Source organism: Typopeltis vanoorti, chromosome 8 (genome assembly GCF_054136105.1).
Source record: "Typopeltis vanoorti isolate ZY-2024b chromosome 8, IOZ_Tvanoo_1.0, whole genome shotgun sequence".
Classification (NCBI taxonomy): domain Eukaryota; kingdom Metazoa; phylum Arthropoda; class Arachnida; order Uropygi; family Thelyphonidae; genus Typopeltis; species Typopeltis vanoorti.
In genome coordinates, this window is record NC_143556.1 from 133,126,021 (window position 1) to 133,143,375 (window position 17,355).

General features: G+C 36.2%; 2 protein-coding genes across 2 annotated transcripts in view; one reads left to right on the forward strand and one right to left on the reverse strand.

Annotated features, from left to right (window-relative positions):
• LOC150104358 (intermembrane lipid transfer protein VPS13A-like) overlaps window positions 1-17,355 on the reverse strand; it is a 2,072,875-nt gene that overhangs the window by 1,947,278 nt on the left and 108,242 nt on the right. The window lies entirely within an intron of this gene.
• Window positions 7,723-17,355, forward strand: part of LOC150104360 (terminal nucleotidyltransferase 5C-like) — a 42,914-nt gene continuing 33,281 nt past the window's right edge. The window contains exon 1 of the mRNA XM_090396315.1: window positions 7,723-7,975. Coding sequence (XP_090252441.1) covers window positions 7,940-7,975 — 36 coding nt within the window. The 5' untranslated portion in view covers window positions 7,723-7,939. The remainder of the gene's footprint in view (window positions 7,976-17,355) is intronic.

Sequence of the window (17,355 nt, forward strand, 5' to 3'; positions counted from 1 at the left end):
CAGGAGGTTCTTGGACAATATTTCACGGAAGCCAGAGTGATCAGCCATGCGTTTTTCCACTGCATGGCCTCCTCGTCACAAGGGATCCGATCAGGTGAACCTGATCTGACTCCATGTGACTTCTGGCTCAAGGATTTCTCAAATATAGGATTTATCGGTATCATCATCACCTGATGACTTTCCAGCGCTGAAAGACAGCATACCGCAGCATGTGCGCAACATCACTCCAGACCAACTGCGTTCTGCTGTTAAACACACTGTGCAAAGGGTGCAGTTTGTGACTTACCCGGAAGGGCAACACATTGAACAGTACAGCCCGTGAATGCATAACAGAAGTGAATAAAAATGTGTTATTTATGCTTGTGTCGCTTTTCTCCTTGTACACAGAATATCCCTTCCGCTTGACGAACAATGTATTGCTACAAAGTTTCACAGCATTTGGATTACTGGGTGGCGCTCTTCTAGAGCGCCACCCAGGCCTTAAACAGGGACACTTTAACTTTAATTTTGATCACCCTATATGTGTGTATATATAGTTAAATATGAGCGTGGTCATAATTAAACAGGATGTGTTCAGAGCCCTGTAGCGAAAAATGTATTGGATGAAATTGAAACCAAACTTAATGTAAGTACACTTTAGAACATGGGATTTTTATAGCAAACGAGGATAACAAAATAGTACAAAATTCTGCCACCACATGTAATTACCGATGTGATTCAGCATATCCTCCTTTCAGATGTCCTATGAACTGCATTCTGCGAATGATATTTTCTACAGCCAAACGCAACAGATCTGCATTCATTTACTTCTCATGCTGCGTTAGTCTGTCTTTCAAGGTTGCTAAATCAGGAACATGTCCTTCGTACATCCTGCGTTTCAGATGGCCCCACAGCCAAAAGCCACAGGGGTTAAAAACAGGTGAATGAGGTTGCTATGCTGCGGAAAATGCACGACTAATCATTCTGTGTTCTGTGAAGTGTTTTCGTAACATTCGCTGTGCTGGCAGTTCAATGTGAGGTGGTGCTCCATCCTGCATGAATATGATAGAGTCAAGGCATTTTTGCTGCTGCAGATGGAGAACAACAAAGTTGCGCAATATTTCTCGATACTTAACAGCAGACACCGTACAAGTCACTGGTACTGTCGGGCGAAGTTCTTCGGTAAAGTACTCACCGATAATAAACAATGCGATGAAACCACACCAACTGCGACTTTCGGTGATTGTAAAGGGGCCATGGAACACATGAAGGTTACTCGCAGCTCAAATGCAGCATTTGTGTTAGTTAAACACTACTTTTCAGATAAAAATGTGCCTCGTCACTCCACACGATCTTTCACGGCCATGTATCATCCACCTCCATTCGAGCTAAGAACGTCAGGACAACTGCAGTCGAGCTTTCGCATCACCATGAAGCAAAGTTTGAGTATGGGAGATCTTGTAGGGGAAAATCCTTAGCATCTGATGCAAAATTTTTCAGACAGTTGAGTAGTTCATATCCAGTTGCCGTCGTGTTGTCCAATCACTGCTGGACCCTCGACGGCAGTTGCAACTTCGTCTAGTCAACTTGTTGAGAAATAATCCATTGTTTCAAGTTTAGCAGTGAGGCCCTCGTCTTGGCCTCACTGCTAAAATCCGCTATTTTCAAATGGTAATATAATATTTCTAAGATTTGTTATTGTCATTGGACCTTTTCTCCTATCCTTCAAATGCCGGAGTTCTCGAAGGCTGCATTAGCATTACCGCATTGTTGATAGTATAGCTTGACTACCAACGCACGTTCAGGTGAGGTGAGATCCATAGCAATTTAGTCTTATCACAATGACGTTAATCCGTTTCGGTCTTCCTTATATTCGCCAACTGGTCAGTAGAAACAGTGAGATGATGCAAATATCACACGATTCTAGCGCCAGTTGTCCGCTGGTGACTGAATTTTGTACTTTTTTTTCTTTCCCCTGTAAATCTAAATCCCATGTTCCCGAGTGTACTTACACAAAGTTCTGGTTGAATTTCGTCCAATACATTTTTCGCTACAGGGCTCTGAACACCTCTTCTTTAACACTTTCATTGCCAAGCTGAAAATTGGAATTTCGTGTGGTGGCCAAATTTTTTTTATATTTTTATTTAGTTAGCGACGTCAACGCGATAACGCGTGATCGGCCGTTTGGTGAGAACTCGCATCGCGCGATATCGCGTGATTGGCAATGAACGTGTTAACTATGGCCACCTCGTGTGTGTGAGTGCGCGTTTAATTAAACAAAATTTTGTTATGATCTTTTTTTTACAGTTCATTAATATTTTGTGATCAATTTGCATAATAACTACAGAGGGCAAGCATAATAAGAACACCCGACATTTTAATGGCAGATACAAATGGAAGTAAACATAATGAGAAATTTAAAAAAAATCGGATGTTTCCAGTCTTGTCGCTGTGTGGCTTAATAACGGAACTGGGTAAAGAAAACTTGAAACAATGATAGTATAATCATGTCAGAAGGACGAAACATGGACAATAATGGCCTTGAGATGTTCCCAAAGAATCGTTTTCTTTGCTTTATAAACCCCCATCTTGTTTATTAAAAGTTTGAAGTAGCTTATAAACGCGTCATGTTTGGTCTTTAGAGCAGCAACCTTGCTCTAAAGACCAAATATTATATTATCATTATAATATTTCAATAATTTTAATTCATCGTAAAATTACCATAAAATGTTTCGAGATTAAATTTAAAACAAGATTTTTAAAGTATCACACAAAATAGACATAAACACCAAGCGTTTAAAGTTGAACGCAAAATATTTGTTTTTTAAAAAATGCTACGAGATAATTCAAGTGATATTTAAATTAGGATGCTAGCTGGCGACAGTTGTTTTGTAGGCCTCATTGTATGCTGATTGCTTTGTCTTTGGAAACAAAGGAAAAGGAAGTCGCCGGAGACACGGAGGTATGGCAGCTGTGAACCCAAAGTGAGTCCAGCTGCTGTTCCACCCCTACCACCGTACTCTTATTTTATAATGGGTCATTGCAGGGTACGGTGACCTTCCGTCTACGAATGTCAGCCAGTGAAAAATAACGGAAGAAGTCCTTAATTGCTATGTAGGTGCCAAAGCATATGCCATGTAAACCCATAAGGCGCCCATGTGTTGTATGGACAATTGCACGTGTATTTCAGGTAGAGTTAATTCTAGAAGAAAAATCTCTCGGAAATGCCTGACGCTAGTAACTCAGAATCGGTTTCAAAGGGCAAGAAAAAATTATTCCCTCCTTGACGTCACTCTACCTATCGTTATCTTTTACGCACTGTGAGGAATGCCTTTCTCAGAGGCTGCGAGAGAATTTTATCAGTAAATAAATATAATACAATATATTAAAGTTCTTTTACATTTTGTTTAGTTTCAATATAGAAATATGCCTATGTTTGGCCGCCTGCAGCATATCTCAACACGCGAGCGATAGGGTTACACAAGTGCAGCAACTGTCCCCACCGCGCCGAATAAACCTCGCTACCCACGTGTTAGTAAATATATTTCATACGTTAACATATCTTGTACTTGTTTTATACAATTTCTTGATTGAATGCTTGAATTCGAATAAACGATTAAATACTTTACACTTTTATTAAATACTTTACACTTTTTTGGTATAATTCATAATAATGCCATTCCTATCCTAATTTCCTCTGATTTAACTTTCCACTGAAGGATATTAAGGTTGCGTATGTTACGACAACTAATCCATAATTTTGCCTTAGTGCGGCATATGAAGGCTCACCTCTGGTGGTAAAAATGTGACTTATCGGTAAAGGGTTGGGCATCGGGGGTAGTGGGTTATACCATTTTGTCCAAGTGGGACGCTGCCAGAACAGTTTGAGAAACACTGCCTTAGAGAGTGCAAAGTAATGTTTTAGTATAGTTCGCCCACCGATTTGAGGTCCCTCGAAACTACTGCGCATGTCAGAAAAAGGAGAATCCATTCCGATAATAGGGTAATCAGTCTGTCTTCTGGGAGGTAATAATAAACAAACTGAGTTTGTTTATTATTACAGGTCGGAAAATTTAGCTTTTCTTTTACGAACATTGTTGTTTTTAAAGTGTAACTATTTTGCTTGTATAACAGTTGGAAAAATGTACGTAGAGTGTTAATACGTGCAATACTACGTTCTACATAAAACAATGTCACTTCGCTCCATGATAAGTTTCCTTTTATTCTGGGACTTTTTAAAACAAAATCCGATTTCATGAAGTATTTTCCTTAAAGTTTCTCTTTTCCAAGGAAAATTAATTTTTTCTTTAAGCACAGGAATCAATTTCGGAACAGTTGGCACTCTTTTCTCGAATACGTAAAATTCGTGAATAGCTCTTCTTATAACGTCTACATCAAAATCATTCAAAGCTACGGTTTCGATGGTTTTACTCTGGCGCTTTTTTTTTTTTTTTTAGGAGATTTAAATTTTGGCTTACCTTTTGATTCCCTACGAATTCTTTTAACAGTCGACCCCGATACGCCCGCAATTGCACTTGCACGTTTTATGACTTGAGAAAGGGGAACAAGAAGACGGCCTTCTGACGATTCTTTTTCGCAGAATGTCAGCACATTATTCAATATTCTTTTGCAAGAGCTACTGAAACGTGTAACAATAGAACTTGTTGACTGTACTGGATCCATCATACAAATTAATAATAAAAAAATAATGCAAAAAGAGAACAACAAAAATCAAGCTAGTACTAGTACAGCGACAGACAAGAAAGCACGTGATTTCGCATGTTGGCGACCAATTCGTACATCCTTCATTTCTTTCTCCCCTTCAGCATGAATCGACTATTCTTGGCACAAATCCAACAAGGGATCTAGAAATGGTGGGCGAACTATACCAGTGTCAGTGATATTATTTGTAGACCATTGTTGTCTACATGAGAATATACATGCGAAATCTAACTGTATTACTGCATGAAGTGCTACAAATCGCAAGTTATAAATTACTTCAGAGGTTGGGGTGCATTATGGTATGTGGTGACGCCGGTGTTATTACTTATTTATTATTATTTATTATAGTATAATTTATATAATTATATATAAATTATATATATAATTATAATTTATTATATTTTTTTTTCTGACCATCTCACCCACGAAATGTCAACATATTAGAAGTATGCTTATGTAAAACTTATTTATGTTAATGAAATAAATTATTATTATTAATATTAATAAAAATAAATTAATGATTGGTAATATAAATTTTATAGGATTTAATTAAAAATCTTATTTTATCAGTTAAAATTTTGTTGATCATATTAAAAAAAACAACAACAACCAAGACTAAATTCCAGTAACGATAGGGTAACCGCTTCTACTTGGAAGCAGTATTTATACAGCAAGTTAATACAAATCACAGTATAAATGCTACATTTCCTGTTCTGAATTTATTATTTTTAATAAATTCGATTGAGGTTAATCACATGAGTTATAAAACCGAATGAAGTTGCAGAAACTGAAAAAGTTTCGTGTCAATAAATCATACTAAATCTTAATATATTTTTAATTTCGTCAAAATGTAATTGGTTTTATTATTATATCACTCGAAATAGGAGTATTAATTTTTTTTTTTTGCATTTTTCTTTGTACGTAATTGCAAAATTTTAGACTTAAATATATTAGTTTATTAACTGTAAAGAAATACAGTATATTATGAAAGTTATGAAAATTATTTAAGGTAAAGAAAGAGTGAACATATTTCTAACATGAGGTATGAGATAATGAAAATGCGCCTATGACAGGTGGCGCCGTTTTATAATGTTGGGAAACCACTTCCTTGTATGCGTCATTTCAACCGTTGCACTAGGACTCAAGTCTTATGATGAATTTGAGCGTTTTGAAACGTTTAAGACTTGGCTAGTGGATTGTCAGAGTAGTCCACAGAATTCTGCCGAAAAATTTTATTAAGAATTGCACAATGTAAGTTCTGAAAATGAAGAGCCTAAAGTAAGGACTCTCAAACAGGAGCTGTTTCGCATACCGATATTAGTTTCATGATGGTATTTCCATTCTGGAAACAAGTAACACCACATGTTTAGACTTTGGTTCTCACCGAAGAAGTTTTAATTAAAGGTAAAACTATTGAGCGAAATCAGGAATGAACTGAATCAGTCCTTCGATTCAATCAGTGTTTCGTCAGCCACCGAGGATCATGTAACTTCCTTAATGTGGATCTCTAGTAATAGGTACAATCAAAAGCTTGCCTATTTTGAATAATGATATCAATCTTTTGTTGAACCTCAATATTTTGAGATATTTTTCTTGTAGATGGAATGTGCCATATACAAATATTCTGCACTGTTTCTGTTTCGCGTACAATGGCCCGACAGTTATTTACATATACCATGTAGTAATACATTACATAATTTCTTTAAATAGAATTTCGAAACTGGAATAACTTGCTACGAGAAAAAAATTCGGTGTTCAGATCTTGTTCTAATTCTCGTTTACCTTGGACCTTATCGCAGAGAAGCTTTCAAAAATGTCCATTTTGTAGTTATCCCAAATAATGTCGCCTTTTGCTGTAAAATGTTTACTAACTCAAGTATTATGAGCACTTCTGAAACGAGGCTTGCTTTTGAGAAGGAGCATTATCTCTTTGGAGCATCGCCTCATTGAACTCTCAAATGCGAAAGTGTCATGTTATCGATCATATTTATTAAAACATGGTCATCACAACGTGCCATAAAGCAGAACAGAACGTGCTCATAGAAAGATTAGCGTAAATGCAGACACGAGCCTTCATAAATATGTTGAGATGCGAATGAGAAACTGGGTCAAAAGATTCGGTTCTGGGTTAGGACTTAAATGCTGTTACCTAACGTTCTTAGACTGTCGTTAACTTGGTAAAAGCCAACTTTCCTTGGAAAAATAACTTAAACGACATTATTTTGTCGAATTTCCTATTTCTTCCTGCACACTTTATTAGAAAACCTTCTTAGTTATGAAATAATAAACAATTCATTTCCAACTTTCCCATCCCAGCGATGAATGTTAGCATGGAGCTTACATATGTCTTTTTTTTTTTCACCTAAAAATTATCGAAATATTTTTATTTCATTATAATTAGACAGATTTACACACTTCAGAAAGCAGTTCAAGTCTAGTTCGACCATGTTTCTGAATTCGATAGTGGTATTTTTAAGGATTGCGAAAGACTGCTAGGCACATGTAAGAAAACTATCGATGTGGAAATTATCACCTTGTATTACTACGCTAAAGCGTGCTATCCAGCTACACGCTGTATTGCAACATACAACCAATACTGAAGTATTAAAAATTGAATAAATATTGATCCTTGGACACTATAGCAATGAGCAGGTATCGATATTGCAGCACTGATAACATGTAGCCATGTCGTTTCATTCTCTTTCAGGTCTTCTTTATTCATTAGTCACCCGGAGTGTGCACCTGAATAGATTGTGAAATGTTCGAGCTATGCGTTATTCGTAGTTTTTGTCATCTCTTTACTACTGCGTATTCTTTCTATTTTCTCCATTGAAGCCATCCCCGTACTCTCTGACGTCACGTCTGCGTTGCTATAGTTACCACGGTGAACTCCTGCTAACGTAGAACGACACAAGATTCGAGCTTCTGGAGCCGTCTTTATTGGGTATTTCTCGAGTGGCGCATGAGACCGGTGCAGTGACGTCAGTGCGCGAGCTAGCGATCTATGTAACAAAATCTTGTCTTGCTCTCTCTTTCCGATGATCGCGACTCGTGGCCTTTCCCCCTCATTCCAAGTTCTCTGCAGAAACGCAAAAACAGAGTCGCTTCATACAGTTTAAGAAGTTGTGTGGAATTTAACGTTGTCCATATCGTCGACCTGAGCACAGATACCGAAAAAGCAAAGGTAGAGATTGAAGTGAAACGCCTCGGTGACCTACCAAAAGCAAGGATAGCAAAAATGGTGTCCAACTTACACGACCTTCCGCTTATGCAGGTAAGTCGTATGTCTGGTGCTCTCTTCAAATATGTTAGCGGGGAACTGGGCGCAACGCTTTTTCCACTAAAGGAATTTAAAATATTCACACGCAGTTGCGTTTCAAGCCGGTTTTTGAGCAACCTCGTGACAAGAATGATGGATGCCGTTAACTTTCCCATCACAGGCCATCTCTCTCTCCCTATAAAGCTAATGAACCCACTGACCCATATTGCCTTTCCAGACAGATGCGGTTCAACTGCGTAGAGAGGAAAAAGGGTAGACGCGACATGCTACTGCAGTCCGCTCCATGTTAGGGCAGGGGTCAGATCAAATATTGCCAATTAACGTGGATCTTTAGGAATATATCGACTGATGTATCATAGAGCATTACACGTGATAATTTGTTTAAAATACTGGAAATAGTAAAAAGGTGGGACTGAACAAATATCAAGTTTTTTTTTTTTTTTTTTTGCGCATGTTCCTTCAAATATTTTAGGTTAAAGAAAAAACATTTCGGTTGTAATTTAACACCAATGCGAATCCTTAAGAGATATTGTTTATAGCTTATTTACATACTTTCTGAATTACTTTCGAAAGACAATCTTATTTCCTGCATCACGTGTGCGCCTCCTACATATGACAGTGTACCTGATTAAATATCTTCCTGATCTGCAGATTTCATATTCATACCATGAAAACAGCTAAAGAAAATACACCTACATGTAAACCATTTCGATCACTGCATTAATTAGTATTTTTGGGTGGAAGCCAATTAACTCCTCAAAGATCGTAATAGGGCGTATGAAGTAAAAAAGCCGCATGACCACTTCTGAAATATGGTCGAGTGCTTCAAGTACTACATATTTATCAGTAATATATATTTCATCACCTCTGTGAACGTATTTATTTGGGTGATATATATTTATCTGAACGACTGAATATTCGATTTTTGAATGTCTTTGCAATCAACGACTTAAAAAAATTATCTTTATTCGAAATGTTTTTGTTTCTAATTGTTTATTATGATCTCTTCATATTCAAGAATAAAATTTTAAGTAGATTTAATTTTAATTAAGAAAATAAATTTTATGATTTAACTTAGTCGCCTATTAAATTTACGCATCGCTATATAATTTGTTCGTGGTAATGCAAGTGATATTACCTATAATTAATGCGAATATTATACTGGATTTGCCTGTTCATTTAATATAGTTAATTGGTGAATCAAAGTACTAATTAAAATTTATATTTAAGTTAATAAATATAGGTTAGATATAGGATATGTTCAATGAAAAGACCCATTTGAAGTACAAAAAGTATTAGTCCCCAACATAAATAGCAAACTTGAGTCGTTACAGTTAAAGCATTAAAAGATGCATGCACACGCTAAGTTTTTCTGGTGGAATCGAACCCTTGCCACTCTTCTCCCCCCCCCCCCCCTTGGGTGCCTATAAATTTGCTTTTCGCCTCCTTAATTACCATCTGGTTGCTCGTGTATATGTACCGAACGATTGTTTTAAATACTAAAATAAGGAAAATATCGCATCAAATATTGCCCAGTAGGGAAAGAGTATGAGACAATGGATTTTATTTTCCTATGGTGATGGATTAAGAAAGTTTTTGTGTGAATACATTGATGATTATACATTTTAACTTTCCCTGATTGAATTCATTCTCATAATGGCAGTTGTGAAATGCAATTTTCATCGCGATCCGACATGTTTACCTAATTGGAAATACACCAAATCATCTTAGACTTTAAATCAACAGGATTTCAGAGTAAATAATCTTGCTTCCAACAGTTTGCTTTTGAATCCGAATGGCTCGGACAGCAGTGAAAGTTTTAAGGTGGTAGTTTTACATTGTCTGGTGTATCGTATTGAAAACTGATCTCTAGAATAAGGTTTCAAATGATGAAAAAGAATAGAAATTTTCAATTTGCCGAAATGCATGAAAAATAATCTTAATCAATTACAGCACATTATTAGTAATGTATAGAATAATTCTCCCACATATTCGTCCTCCCTCTTCATCACATGACCAAGCCATCTCAACCTTGCCTCCTGTATCTTCGCTCCAAGTTCGTAACTTTCACTGTTCCCCCTCACATAGTCATTTCTCAAACGATCTTTTCTGGTCACACCGCACATCCCACCTAAGCATTCTCATCTCTGCTACTTCCATCCTGCTGATGTTATTTCTCCTCAGGGCCACAGTTTCTATAGCATATGTCATAGCTGGCCTCACTACTGTCCTATAGATTTTGCCTTTCAGATTGATCGGCATCTTCTTATCGCATAACACTCCAGGCATCTCCCTCCAGTTCCTCCAACCCGCTTGTATCCTGCATCCCACTTCCTTCTCAGCTCCTCCATCTTCTTCCACTGTTGAACCTAAGTATCTAAAGTCCCTCACCTTCCTGAAGACATTTCCTTCCAGCTCCAGATCTGTCTCCTGGCCGCCGCCCACTGTGCAACACATATACTCTGTCTTACTTCTGCTCAGTCTCATACCTCTCTCTTCCAGTACTTTTCTCCATCTTTCCAGTTTAGTTCCCGCTTCTTCTATTGAATCTGCACACAGCAAGATGTCATCTGCATACAACATTGTCCAAGGCGCATCTTCTCTCACCACCTCCATCACAATATTAAACAGAAACGGACTTAATGCTGACCCTTGATGAAAGCCAACTGTTACTTGAAAACTTTCTGTCTGTCCTAGACAGGTCCGAACACTTGTCTTCACATTTCTGTACATCTCCGGCACCAACCTGACATATTTCTCCGGAACCTTCTTCTCCCTCAGACACCTCCAGATTTCTTGCCTTGGCACTCTATCGTATGCTTTCTCCAGATCTATAAATGCCAGATGTAGCTCCCGTTGTTTCTCTCGAAACTTTTCCATCATCTGCCGTAACCCAAAGATAGCATCTGTTGTTGATCTACCAGGCATGAAGCCAAATTGTTCCTTTGCAATCTCCACATTCTTCCTCAATATTCCATCAAGAACCCTTTCTATGATTTTCATTGTGTGGGACATCAACTTTATTCCTCTGTAATTTGTCTTGTGCATCCCCTTTAGCCTTGTAGATGGGGACAAGAGTATTCTCCCTCCATTCCTCGGGTATATTTTCCTGTTGGCAAACTTTTATGAACAGGTCCCACAGAAGGTCAATTCCCTCTTCCCCTAGTGCCTTCCTCCACTGGAATCCTGTCGGGGCCCACCGATTTTCCATTCCTCATCCTCTTCATGGCTTCTGTCACTTCCACTCTACTGATGTTCTGCACCATCCCCTCAGAAGGCTGCCCATCTTCTCTGTGAGTCCTTGCATTTTCCTCATTCAAAAATCCCTCAAAGTATATTCTCCATCTGTTTCTTATGTACACATTCCTCCATAATACTCTTCCTTCAGCGTCTTTGATCTGCCTCACATGTAAGATATCCTTTGCTACTTTATTTCTACATTTCGCTAGTTGGTAATTTTTTCTATGTCCTTCCTTTGTTTCTTATTGATCATACAGATCTTGATATACCATGGCCTTCGCCTGTGCCACAACTCTCTTGGCTTCTTGCTTTTTCTCTTTCTTTCTCTGTACACCTCTTCCACTCTTTTCTGAAAAAATTAATTTTTAGGTGGATCTTGTGTTCTATGAAAAATTAGTTTTTTTTAGTCGTACCCTTCTGCTACTATTATTTTAATCATGCTTCAAGCGTCGCATTCTCCTTCGCTCTAAGCATTGGCAGAAAAATCATAGCATAAAGAAGCTTATAACAAATTATAATCTGACACGTTACTAGGGAAAGATTTAATTTCTATTAACAAATGCTGTCAGCTCGCTTTCCATCCCGGTAGAATAATTTCATTGCCTCGTCTGAGACCACTACCCAACTTATTGGGACGGATTGGGGAAAAAGTACCATTGTCTGAACTCTAGAACATTTACCAGTCAAGCTACTATAGTATAAGCTAACACCCTTTCGTCGGTGGGGTTCACATTTAAAAAAAAAAATACCGAATCATCTCAATGCTAAAATTTGGATGGATGACTGTGCTCCTGGTGTTACTCTTTTCATATGTATAGAGAATTTGTACAGAGTTAGAATAAAATATAGAATAAAATCGTCCCAATGAGTTGGAAATTAATCAGGTAATCAGGGTGAGCTTCTCTAATCAGGGTAGTTGATCTCATGTCAGCCATTTAAAATCATATACCACCCTGAAAACAAATATCGGCGTCACAGTGAGATTCGAACCTGCAATGTTAGTTGCGAAACAGGCTATTCACCACGTCACCTACCAGGGCGACAGTTCAGGTCACTCAGTCCAATATTCCATATACAGGGTAATTCATCAACATCAAAAATCGCCATCACGAAGCAGAATTAGTATAAGACAATCTCGTGGAATACTTCAAATTAATAATTAGTAAATCGATCAGTTCGTAGTTTTTGTAACGTCTTTTTTGTAGCAACATAAAGATTCAGTACATCTGAAACTGATATGAAACTCAAATAACTACCGTCATCTTTAAGAATTGGAGTCTCTATTTAAAAATAAAGAGAAAAAAATATTCGTTATATTCCTAAATTGCAGGTTGGTATTCTTTAAATTGGGATCTTTTCTGTAGTAGGCAAATGCAAATAAAGACCAGCTTTTGTAGCGCCAAATTATGCTACCAAATTTGCTAGAAGTATAAATTCTGAAATACCTCATGGATAATATAGCTTCGAGCAACTTCTGCATACAGTACTGTATAAATTATATTATAATTTATACTGATTCAGAATCAGTGTCCAGAAACGTTTGAGTCTCTTTCCACCGTGCCTACTGTCCGTAATCTCATCCCATAGGTTATTTAACTGTTAGTATAGTTTTTTTTTTTTTTTGTTGTTGTTAAAAACAAACAAACAAACAAACTTAAATTTCAACTAATTTCTGAACCGAAATATTTGAAACATTTCTGAAACGTTTCAGTTAATCCTGTGTCTGTTATTATTTACTGACTCCATTTTCCCCTCCAGTACTGAAAAGTGGAAATTCGAACTTAAGAAAATGAATGCGAATGATGCAAGTCTTAAAATGAGGAAAGGAACGAATAAAATTGAATTGCGTCTGTAGTGATTTATTGCTGCATTATTTGACTAAGAAAACGACTTTCCAACCAACTATGAGAAAAGGAATTTAATGAAAGAAAATCGAATCCGAGTTCTATGCTCGCATTTAACCTCGATAAGAATGGATGTCACAACCATGAACCAAATAAAATTAGAATGAGACATTCTGAACTTTGGGTTGTAAACCAGGGATTGATTTGCAAGTAAAGAGTAAAAAATATTTTTATGGAGGAGGAAGATTTTAAAGGACTCTTGATTTCTGGCAAACTGCCAAGAACTAGAAATCAATACATTGTATTACTCGTCGCATTTAGATTATTCAAGTGGGTAAAATGAAACCTCCCTGCAAAGGTGCAATTTCCTCTGAATTGTTTACTTCTGATATTCCTTTATAATAAGAATAGCCTTCGACTAAATTACTTTACATGCAGATTACTAGAAGCAATATTCGCTACACTGCGAATTATAAAATTTCAACTGTTCATTTTTTCCTCGTTGAATGAATACGTGTGGAGAGGAGAATATAAGGAAATTTTCTTAGATATATAACACTGGAGATATAAGATATAACATTGGAGGAAATCATACAAATTTAATGTACGTAAAAAAGGTATAATTTTATTTTATTTGTTTTAATAAATTTTTCAACCATTTAAAATATTTAGCTTGATAAGAAACAACTAAAGAAAAACTGTTTTCCTCTTTTGCCTGTTTAATTGGAAATCTATATTTGTGATTAAACAGATAAAGAATAGGATATGAATAAAAAATACCATAGGTGTAAACTTCAAATCCATTTCACGTAAAATGCAATATTTTACTTTAAAAAAATAAAGCGCTGCTCCTTGTTACAAATATGCAAAAGACTGTTTCAAGTAAATAGGCTTACATTATATCAATTTCCTCCCAGTTATTTAGTTTTTCTTGCATCATAGTAAGTTGTTTATATCTTAATATAACATAATAATTAGGGGGAAGGTAGGGGTAGCCCCCTCGTAACCCAAATCGAACTTTGTGTTGATATTCCAAAGCAAATTCAGTAATTGGCTAATTCCTTTTGCTTTTGGCGACGTCCACGATATGTATATCTTAACATATCAAGGTCTTGAGTACTGCATGATGTTAACATTGCAAAATGCATAAGTTGGATCAATATTTAGCAAAAAACATGTAGAGCGATATGTGACATCCCCCTCCACACTTTCCTCCCAATAAAAATTTATTTCAAACACGATTTAATTTATGTTTTAGCCTTATTAAGGGGAGAAAAAGTCCATGTTAGAAGTTTCCAAAAAATAAAGTCGTAGATACGAAATGCGGACACAACATAAAACTGATGTGCACACTGGAAAAACAAACTGGAAACAGTTACTCGAAAAGACAACAGACGCCCCCAATGGATATATATAACAACCAAATGAGTGGTCTCAGTTCATTTCCTACATATCGTAGCATTCCATAAAGCGACCAGATTAAAAAAAAAAAAAAAAAAAAAAAATTTCGACTCGTCCCTACAAAGCATAGTAGTTCTTTTGGTCTACTAGATCTGCAACATAGTTGTTGCAGCAGTTGTATACTTTATGTTCCATAGACCAATGATGCCAGATCTTCCAGTCTGTCCATAAGAGGTAACCTGAAGGTGAAAATAAATTTGTAATACCTAGAAATGAAAGGAGGACACATTTTGAAACAGCAGATGGAAATAAGTTTGATAATGGGTTGGAAAGCTGTTCAGATATTATTTTTCTAGCGAACTGACACTCACAAAGATATATTGCGAAATATTGGAGTCGTTGAACTGACATTTAATTCATTCCCTGTTCATTTCCATTAAACTTAAGCTGCTTAACGCACTTAACTCCATATATGTGCTTCAGTAATAAACTTTGAACAGCCTCAACAAAATATTTTCAGTTTAAATATATATACTAAAATTTTATAGAGACAATATTAGAAAGAAAGATGCATTTTTCTTGTTTATGGAGGAGACACTACGGTCATATTCATCTCCTGGGATTCTAGAGGACGGGAACTTGAGTTTTCACTTTTTGTTGAAATGAGCTGATGTTCCTTGTTCTGTGGATGAAATTGTTGGCTGCTCAGCTCTTCCTGCATAAATTTCGCTTGGTGTACTGAGTGGGTGATTGACAGATGGCAGTTTTCTAGACAAAAGTTGTAGATGACAATCTTTGCAGCAATGAAGAGGAAATTAAGTATTCTGTATTGAGAGGTTATCAGCAGCATTCATGATTGTGTGTTTGGGAGGGCGGATGGAATGTGCTACAGGCATTATTCAGGCAGTATATGATAATTGCTCCCTATAAAAATGTAGACAGATACAAAATTGTGAGCATATGATGGATTGTCGAATTTTTTTCGAACTGATAGCCAGATGGCATTATTGTAATTCTGATAAAGATCCTCTGCTAGCTGTAGGTAGGTTATAGAATTTATTGGGTAACTGACTAATATTTCAATGTATTTACTCTCGCTAATGGGAAGTGAATAACCATGTGAAATTTCCATTTCATCAAAAATCCGCAAACTTTTAATAATAATAATAATAGTGCTATAAAAATCTTCAAAATGCTTAAACTTTGTTTCGTAGAAGAAACAGTGATTACAGCTTTAATTTGATTTTTCAAAAATGAATTATATACATTAGAGAAATTGTACATTATAAATTCCAAGGGCTCTTCGTGTATTTCTGTTGAGACTTCTGTGACATCTAATGAAAAATTGCAACGAAAAATACCCAGGATAGCCCACTGGAGATGGTGTTTCTACCATAACAATACTCCCGCCTACTCTGCTTTCATGTGCATAAATTCCTTACTACAAACCGTACAAATATTCCCCCCCCCCCATTCTTAATCTACAGATCTTGGCATCCTATGACTTTATTTTTCAAACTTAAATCGGCACCAGATAGGAAGACGGTTTTATGACGTCATCGGGATTAAAAAAAATAAAATCCAAGCTACGTTTGCTGGGTATAAAACACTGGATTTAAGGACGTGATTGCTCTGGTCACGTGTGAACCGTTTCGAAGCGGAAGTATGGATTGGCAAAATAAACGAGGCTATTATTAAGGAAAACTTCTGGATTTTTTTATTTTTTTATTTTTTTAAATAACACCTTGTATGCAGTTAATTTATATAAGAGCGAAATATTTTTTTAAATTTATTCCTTGAATAATCTTACATTGGAACTATCCGTGGAAAAGAGAATCCTCCTGAACATGGAAAGACCGATTAATTTCCTGTTATTAATTATTTGCTCATTCAGCAAATAGTTATATGTTTGTTGTAAGATTGTAATTTTTTAATTGCAATTTTTAATTTTTTTATTAATATCAAAATAATTTTAATTTTATTTTTAATTAGAGGTTATATTTTGTCAGGTTCAGAGATAGGTACCAGGTCTAGACAACTGTTTTTTGCTAGGTACATTCAAGATTTCTGCACCATCAAAATCTTAATTTCATTTCTATATTTACAAGCTTCTATTGTTTTCACGGATGTTATTGCTATAATCGGTTGTTACATTGCTTTAAAGTTCATTATTTTAATATTTTTTTAGTGTCTAGCAGGACATGTGTACACTAAAGCAGTTATTATTAACTTTATGAAAATACCAGTGAGATATGTTTACTCACGGTTTTAGATGACAATATAGTGGAAGCTTTCCTACTCCACTTAAAGAATTCTTCGCACTCAAACAAAATCGCCACATGCCCAAGTAATTGACGTTATCTGATACCTGGAAATTAAAATTATTTTGGTTCGTTATGTACGATGAACTTCCGAAATAATAATTTCTGAAAGCAAGATGTCATATATACATTTCTTTTCCCTTCACCGAGTTCTAACTCGACATTAAGTGTCTCATCCTTGAGGAGAAAAGCTGGCTCCGTCTGTGTGTACATGTATCAAGCCTACCCAGAAAAGGTTAATCTAGAGTACATAAGTAGGTGAACAGCCAAAGATTAGATAAGGAAAGTTTAGGATGGGTTCAGATTTTTTTTTTTTTTTTTACTTCACACCAAGTGTGAAGTAAAGCAGGGTCTCATATCAGCTTATGAAGAGCAAAATAATGTTTTATATATATATATATATATTAGTTACCAGAACAACCCAACGTTCAAAGCAATCATCTTACATTACGAACGAAATGGTAAATTTGAAATGAAGATGAAAAGTCAGAATACCACTTTTCAGATGGGAGAAAAGCGAAGGGAACAAAAATTTATTCCAAAAGGGGGGAAATGAGCATATGGAATT